The 9253-nt window shown below is 36.5% G+C and overlaps 1 protein-coding gene across 1 annotated transcript; it reads right to left on the bottom strand.

Moving 5' to 3' along the window:
• Positions 1–2133: 2133 nt before the first annotated feature.
• Positions 2134–5450, bottom strand: LOC135211920 (uncharacterized protein K02A2.6-like). The gene is made up of 2 exons (XM_064245160.1): positions 5342–5450; positions 2134–3026 (listed from the first exon to the last, which is right to left on the bottom strand). The coding sequence occupies exons 1-2, from the start codon at positions 5448–5450 to the stop codon at positions 2134–2136; spliced, it is 1002 nt and encodes a 333-aa protein (XP_064101230.1).
• Positions 5451–9253: the final 3803 nt, after the last annotated feature.

Below are 9253 nucleotides of genomic sequence, written 5' to 3'. Positions count from 1 at the left end.
GGAGGGAGTGATAAGCCATTCTAGAGGGCTTATAAACAACTTCCCTAGAATATCGGAACATCTTACAAGACGCCATGAGGTCGTTAACGGTCATTCTCTCTCAGATGAAGAAAGCGTCACCTCCCCCCAAACATCCCCCCCAAAAGTTCGTTGGTTCTGTAGCGTCACCTATATTGGCACCCATTGGTCAATAGGCCTAAGGAGAGGTGCCGCAGCCAATCACACACGGGAGGGATATATCGGAGTTGTGGGGGAGTAGAGGAAAGAGAGAGAATGCCAAGGTTCCCCTTGCGGAAGGGTTAGCCGTCGGTCAAGAGAAGGGAAAGACGCACTTTCCCCTCGTCGCCCTCTGCCGGTTTCCGCTCGGTCTCAATCCCGCCGGTACTATAGATATTAAGTTCATTTCACTCGGGCCCTTGTGTAAATTCATTAGAATATAAGACCGGTGTTAAATTAATCACTGAGCGTTTGATTTCTGCATGACCCACAGTAACTTAAGAATCCCACGCGACCCAGGTCGGGTCATATATATATATATATCTAGATATAACATATATATATAATAAGATATATATATATATTATATATATAGATATAATATATCTTCTATATATATATATATATATACTAGATATTATATATCACTAAGAGATATATATATCTATATATATATATATATCATATATATAGATATATATATCTATATATATATCTTATATATTTATATAGATATATATATACAGATATATATATATAGTATACTATATAGATTTATATATATAGATATACTATATATATATATATATATATATATATAGAATATATGTATATATGTAGATATATGTGAATTATATATATATATATATATATCTATATATATATAAGATAGATATATCTATATATATCTTAGGGGATATAATATCTATATCTATTTTTATATATAAATATTCTTTATATACATATATATATATATATATATATATATATACAAGAAATATATATTTTGGAACTACTAGAAGATTTACTTCATTGTGGATTGTATCCCCATTTACTTAGAGGTACGACATAGTACCTGGCTTCTGCATATATACATAGATATAATATATATATATATATATATATATATATATATAGATATATATATATATATATACATATATATATGTATATATATCATATATATATATATATATATATATATAGTGTGTGTGTGTGTGTGTGTGTGTATTTATAGATATATATATATATAGTATATATATATAATATATTATATATATATATATATTATATATATATTATATATTACTATATATATTTAATATCTATATATATATATATATATAGTATAGATAGATAGATAGAGATAGAATATATATATATGTAGTATATATATGATATATATATGATATATAAATAGTATATATATATATATATATATATATATATATATATGTATATCTATAGTATTCTCATACTGAGGACGTTCTAGGAAATACGCTTCTAATAGGTCTTTATTACTGGAACTCTTACAAACAACTCACGGAGACAAGACAAGGAACAGAAGTAAATATGTAAAATATGAGAGTAATGAAGGAAACTAGCTCTGAAGCATTGTTAGTACAAACAAGTGCAGCTTAACAACTTAAAAGGATTAACAACTTTAAGAATAACAAGAACTTTTGCTAAATAAGAAATTCTAAACATATACATATATTACACTCCTCCCCCTCAAAAGTACACATTGTTTACATCAATTAATACCCCTAGTCTATCAGGAGGACGTCTTTCTCTCAAAGGATATCTTCGTTGATTGGTTTTTCTTCTTTCTTATGTCCCTGAACTTAAAGGCTCATTGTTCCAATGTCGTTGTCGATATTATCACTAGAGCCGGACTCTGAATATTTTCATCGGTCTCTGGTTCAATCGTAGGTGGTACATCAACTGATGGTAATGCCTCCGGTATTAGGATTTCTTTTGAGGCTTCTGAAGGGCTCAAATTAACCAATTATTCAAAGGTAACAGGTGATTGATATGTTTTAGTACCTGCCTGCCATCCACTGATACCCTGTAGTTACCGATCCTTCAGTTGATATAACTTTTCCTTTTTCCCATGTCCATCCCCTTTGGCAGCATTCATCCTAAACCAGGGACAGGATCGTCGACTTCAAAAGTACGATTTCGAGTGCGTCCCCTCAAATCATGATAACATTTTTGGGACGACTGAGCTTTCATTGCTTGTTCCGTAGGATCAGGACGTAATAAGGACAATCTAGTTCGAATTTCGCGTTTTAAAAACAAGGAAGAAGGCGTAATTCCCGTTGAGGTCTGTGGTGTATTACGATAAGAAAAGAGGAATTTAGCAACTAATGTCTGAACACTAAATTTTCCCCAATTTTTGCAAAGAAAATTCTTAAACGTTTGAACCAATCTTTCTACTTGCCCGTTACTTTTAGGGGAATATGTTGCACTACACAATTGCTTAACTCCATTATTTCCCAGAAATTCCGAGAATTCATGAGATACAAACTGACTTCCGTTATCACTAACTTTAGGTAAACCGTAAGAAGCCATTAACATCCGCAGCACTTCAATGACCTTTGTAGAAGTTGTACAATTCATATGATATATTTCAGGCCATTTTGAATATGAATATACGACTAAAAGAAATCTATGATTATCTTTTTCTGCAAAATCTACGTGAATCCTCTCCCAATGACCTCTTGCTAATGGCCAAGGACTCAGTGGCACCTCTTGGGGCATATTCTGATGAATCTGGCATGTTAGACAATTTTTTACCATTTGCTCGATATCATTATCTAATCCTGGCCACCACACGTAACTCCTTGCTTTACTCTTGGTTTTAACAATCCCCATATGATCCTCATGAAGTTCCTCTAATACTCGCCTTCTTAGGCTGGAGGGTATAACTACTCTGCTGCCACGTATGAGACATCCTTGTTCAATGGATAACTCTCTAAAAATTCTGTGATTCGCTTCATAACCCTCAGGGACACACTCTTGGCCAGCTGTTTTATTACATAATACATCGCTTACTTACTAAATGGTAATCTTTTTTTTCGTATACTGCATAATCATCTTGGAAGACACTGGTAATTCATCCATAAAACTTACAACATATTCTGACTGGGAATTTTGTTTCCTGGCAGGGTAATCTTGATAACATATCGGCATTGGCATGATTTTTACTTGATTTATAACTTATTGTAAAATTATAAGCTGACAGAGCCAAAGCCCATCGCTGAATTCTTGAAGAAGCAGCCTCAGGAACACGTTTATCATTGCCAAATAACATAACTAAAGGCTGGTGATCAGTCAGTAACTGGAAATGCGTACCCCACAGATACATTCGAAATTTAGATACGGTGTCAGGCTGTAACGTAATTTAAAAGTAAAATCTTTTTTTTGCCTTTTCGCACTGATGGCTTTTATTTTTATATTGTTTGCAATTTTGTAAAACTAAGTTAAGTTAAGTATTTTGCTGTTTGTTTTACGTTAGTATATATTTTGGTTAAATGTAGTGTTAATTTGCTTTGGTTGAAAAAGCTTAAGTTTTTGTGGCGCCATCTATTGAGTGCAGTTTGAAGTGCGGCCTTCCTCAGTGTTTTTGCTTCCTTGCCAAATTTGTAACTGTTTATTTTTCTTTGTGGTGACTGGGAGTGTTGTAAGGAGAGGTGACTTGTGACTCTCCTAAAGTATTCTCGAAAGTCTTGTTCAAGGCCGTTAAAGACTCTGGAGCTGCTGATCTGTCTGCTGTTGTGGATTATATATACATATCGTCCTATTGTGAAGATTTCTCGCTTGTTCTCGAAGAACAACATCTGCTGTCATTGAGCTGCTTCTTAATGTGAAAGGCAGTTATGCATGTGAAGCTACTTGTGGGAGTACGACGTGCAACTGTGATTTAAGTGGTCTACTGGCTTAATCTTCACGTTGGCAGTTGTTTGTTGATCTGGGCTCGAGAGCCTTGTTCGTCTTTGATGGATGTAACCACTGTATCAGCACCAGAGTGGCCTTGTTGGAGCAAGTAGGGTGTCTTCTCTCAGGTAAGAGGAACATCCTCTGTATCTTTGGCGAGCCGTAGACTAAAGTGTGAATATCCACCAACGGTTTTGAAGTTCAGTTCTTCTGATGAGAGTGACGTTCTGTGACAGCATTTTTTGAGCGGTATATGGATTCGTCTGTATTAGTACTGGTCTGTGTCATAGGACCAATCTGTTTGTATCTTTAGCTACACCTTAAAGAGGGTGTAATTATATGGTCTTCCAAAGTGTGTGTTTGATAGTATATTTAATTATTGTGAAAGCTGTTCAAGGTATAATGTGAGACTGTCATAGGAGTGTATATATTAATATTAAGGTTTAGATTTTTATGTCTTGGGTAGGATTAGTGTTTCTTTTTGTATGTCCTTCCACTTCTTTCCTTTCTATTTAGTAATAGGTTAGCGTGGTGGGTACATTTTTTTGGGTCCCTTATTAAGATTAAGATTTGGTTTCTTCACTATGAGTAGGGTTTAGCTTTAGTTATAGGTGACTCTGAGTTATTTGATGGAATTTTGTACGTTATCAATTTATTACTTTTTGTGAGCCATCAGTGTTCGTACAGTTATTGTGAAATAAATATTGTGAAATTTTTGCCCAGATGTCTTTCTGGTTTTTCCTCGCTCCTACTGATTTGTGTTTTTGTCACTGGATTTGATTTTAAAATAAAAGAACCCGTTATGGCTTCCTCCTAGAGGGAGTTCGTAACATACGGCAAAGATAATTGCCAAGACCTCTCTTTCCACCTGTGAGTAATTGCGCTCCGCCACTTTTAGAGACCGAGAAGCGTAAGCAATTGGTCTCTCACTGCCATCAGGCATCAGATGCGAAATAACAGCTCCTAGACCATAAGCTGACGCATCTGCTGCCAACCGTATTTCCAATCTAGAATCGAAATTAACTTAAAAATTAGCAGATGTTAACATCTGTTTTATTTTCTTGAAAGCTCTTTTGCAGTCCTCATTCCACTTGAATTTATTACTTTTGCGGAGTAATTTATGCATTGGCTCTAAAACTGTTGCCAAGTTATCTAAAAACTTCCCATAATACCCAACCATTCCAATCAGTGCTCTCAGCTCTGTAATATTGGTTGGCCTAGGTGCCTTTAATATTGCATCAATTTTTGTTTGAGTCATATGTACACGACTAGCATCAATTGCATGCCCAAGATACTCAACTCTATCTTTCATAAAAGCGCATTTCTTAATCTTCAGCCGAATATTGTGTTGACAGCCTATCCAGAACTTTTTTCAGATTTTGAAGGTGATCCGCATCGTTTTTACCTGTTACAATTATATCATCCAGCAAGCATCCACAGTTATCGATGTCACTTAATATGGTATCCATTACTCTCTGGAATATGACGGGTGGAGAAGCTATACCGTACATCATTCTGTTCACTTTATATAGTCCTTTATGCGTATTAATTGTCAACATTTCCTTAAATTCCGGAGACTCTTCCAATTGTTCTTAAGCACGAGAAAGATCTAGCTTGGTAAATTTCTGTCCACCTGCTAATTTGGCAAATAGATCTTGCATAGTTGGAAAAGGATAAATGTCGACATCGATTGCTTTATTTACTGTAGCCCTGTAATCACCACAAATACGAACACTGCCGTCTGCTTTACCTATACAGACTACTGGAGTAGCCCAACTACTGTGAGTCACTTTAGATATAATCCCTTGTTCCTCTATTAAATCTAACTGCCTGCTAACTCTTTCTCGCATGGGGTAAGGAACGGGTCTCGCTCGACAAAACTTTGGAGATATGCCGTCTTTCATTTTGAAATGGGCTTGAAATCCTTTAATCTTTTCGAAGGAACTCGAAAAAACATTAGGGTGCGATCTGATGATAGAGAATTCGTCTTCCACTTCAAAGATATTTTTCCAGTCAAATTTTAGATTCATTAACCAATCCCGACCCAGTAATGAAGGTATATACTGTACTAGCATCAGAGCCTCACCCACTATCTTTAAGATTTCATCTGAATATGTACGTAAAATACTGCTGGAAGGCTTCAGCTTTGCATTAGGATACAGTTTGAAAAATGTTTTGGATCCTATAACAGATACACTATCCCCTGTGTCTAGTTGAAACTTCACTGGTTTCCCATTGAGTAATACCTCAATCATAATTGCCTTGGAAGAGTTCAGTTTAATTCCATCAATCTGATGTAATTCCAGAATTTTTTCTTAAATCTCATCGTTTAGGTCATCTGATTTCTCCCCGACAGTATTCAAATATCTTGATCTACAAGCACGAGCAACACGTCCAGTTTTCTTACATTTACTACACGTAAAACTTCTGAATTTGCAATTTCTGGCAAAATGATTCTTCCCGTTACAACAATAACATCTAAACTCATTTTTGTCTTTGACATTGATAACATTCTTATGATCTGTATTTTTTTTTCATCTTTAGTGCATTTTGCGGCCTCAACCTGAAGAGTTTCATCGTCCCCCGATGCTACAGTGAAAGGTCTCAATTCACGTGATGATTTCTTAGTCATCTCAAATGCAACCGCGAGCTCTACAGCCTTAGCGAAACTCAGGTCATTTTTCCTAAGTAGTTCTCTCTGTAATTTTACATCAGCGATCCCTTCCACAAATTTATCTCGTAACGCGTCATTCAGAAAATCACCATACGTAGAGGACATGTTCTTAAGAACAGCCACATAATCAGATATAGTTTCATGCTTCCTTTGACGTCTTCTGTTAAATTTGAATCGTTCTGCAATCACACTACGCACTGGAGAGAAATGATTTTTAAGAACCAAAATTAAAGCTCGCCAAACGTCTTGGAATTCAGATTACTTGGATGGATCAGATCTCTTAATATAGCACAGTTCTTGGGGCCCACCAAAGTTAAAAATACAGCAGTCTTCAATGTCATTTACGGTGAAAAACAACTGCACTCTTTCTACATAAACATCAAAGTCTTCCAGATCCGGATTAAAGTCTGCAACATTTCCAAGATAGGGCATCTCGATGTCTGCCGATCACGAAGAATCTGATTTTTCCTTGTTTTATCCTCGTCGCCAATATAGTATTCTCATACTGAGGACGTTCTAGGAAATACCGGCTTCTAAATAGGTCTTTATTACTGGAACTTTTACAAACAACTCACAGAAAATACAAGACAAGGAACAGAAGTAAATATGAGAGTAATGAAGGAATCATATCACATTACCATGATTCATATACAGACATCGAGCTACAATGTCCTTCGGTTAAGCATATATGAAAATATATTAATTCCGAGGTAGAGCGAATTAGATATTAAAGGACATTGTACCTCGATGTCTGTATATGAACCACGGTAATGTGATATGACTTTTGTAAATGCTACGTGTTGTCAAAAAGCACTTCAACGCTACCAGAGCCGAGGCGGGTTGATGTTGTCTCCAAACCAACGAATTACCTGAGCGCGAATGGTATTTGAGGGTGAGAGACGACATAAACTTATGGGCCTCTCGCGGTGGTGGGGTGGGTAAAAGCTTTACTGACGTTCCTGGATTTGAATGTCTTCTTGGGTTTGCGCCTAGGACCAGGCAAATCTATTATCGAGAAGAAAATTCCCCTTCGGTTAAGCATATACGAAAATATATTAATTCCGAGGAAGAGCGAATTAGATATTAAAGGACATTGTAGCTCGATGTATGTATATGAATCACGGTAATGTGATATGACTTATGTAAATGCTACGTGTTGTCAAAAAGCACTACAACGCTACCAGAGCCGAGGCGGGTTGATGTTGTCTCCAAACCAACGAATTACATGAGCGCGAAAGGTATTTGAGGGTGGGACACGACATAAACTTATGGGCCTCTCGCGGTGGTGGGGTGGGTAAAAGCTTCACTGACGTTCCTGGATTTGAATGTCTTCTTGGGTTCGCGCCCAGGACCAGGCAAATCTATTATCGAGAAAAAAATTCCCCTACAGTTAAGCATATATGAAAACATATTAATTCCGAGGTAGAGCGAATTAGATATTAAAGGACATTGTAGCTCGTTTGGGGGGACGAAATTATTATCAACTAAAAAATTCCCCTTCGGTACATATATGAAAATATATCATTTGGGAGGTAAAGGGAATTTAGATATTAAAGGACATTTGTAGCTTGAATTGATATATAAATGGATCACGGTTCGATGTGATAATTATTCATAACAAAAGGCTTCGTGCTGTCAAACGCTCGAATTGGCTACATGGGTAGACGGGGTTTCATATCGATTCTAATTACGAAAGCACCGAGATCGAGGGTGATTTGTAAGGTCAGAATCGATATGAACTTATAGCGTCTCTGTTGGCTGATTGGATATCGTCACTGACTGTCCTGATTTCGTCCCCGTCCACTTGGACGGTGGTTCGATCCCATGGGGGGACGAAATTATTATCAACTAAAAAATTCCCCTTCGGTACATATATGAAAATATATCATTTGGGAGGTAAAGTGAATTTAGATATTAAAGGACATTTGTAGCTTGAATTGATATATAAATGGATCACGGTTCGATGTGATAATTATTCATAACAAAAGGCTACGTGCTGTCAAACGCTCGAATTGGCTAACATGGTAGACGGGGTTTCATATCGATTCTAATTACGAAAGCACCGAGATCGAGGGTGATTTGTAAGGTCAGAATCGATATGAACTTATAGCGTCTCTGTTGGCTGATTGGATAGCGTCACTGACTGTCCTGATTTCGTCCCCGTCCACTTGGACGGTGGTACGATCCCATGGGGAGACGAAATTATTATCAACTAAAAAATTCCCCTTCTGTACATATATGAAAATATATCATTTGGGAGGTAAAGTGAATTTAGATATTAAAGGACATTTGTAGCTTGAATTGATATATAAATGGATCACGGTTCGATGTGATAATTATTCATAACAAAATGCTACGTGCAGTCAAATGCTCGAATTGCTAACATGGTAGAAGGGGTTTCATATCGATTCTACGGAAAGCACGAGATCGAGGGTGTGATTTGTAAGGTCAGAATCGATATGAAACTTATAGCATCTCTGTTGGCTGATTGGATAGCGTCACTGACTGTCCTCATTTCGTCCCCGTCCACTTGGACGGTGGTTTGATCCCATGGGGGGACGAAATTATTATCAACTAAAAAATTCCCCTTCGGTACATATATGAAATATATCATTTGGGAGGTAAAGTGAATTTAGATATTAA

Source organism: Macrobrachium nipponense, chromosome 19, assembly GCF_015104395.2.
Source record: "Macrobrachium nipponense isolate FS-2020 chromosome 19, ASM1510439v2, whole genome shotgun sequence".
NCBI classification, from domain to species: Eukaryota; Metazoa; Arthropoda; class Malacostraca; order Decapoda; family Palaemonidae; genus Macrobrachium; species Macrobrachium nipponense.
The sequence above is the reverse complement of the archived record's forward strand: the minus strand, read 5'-3'. Positions and strand labels throughout refer to the sequence as shown.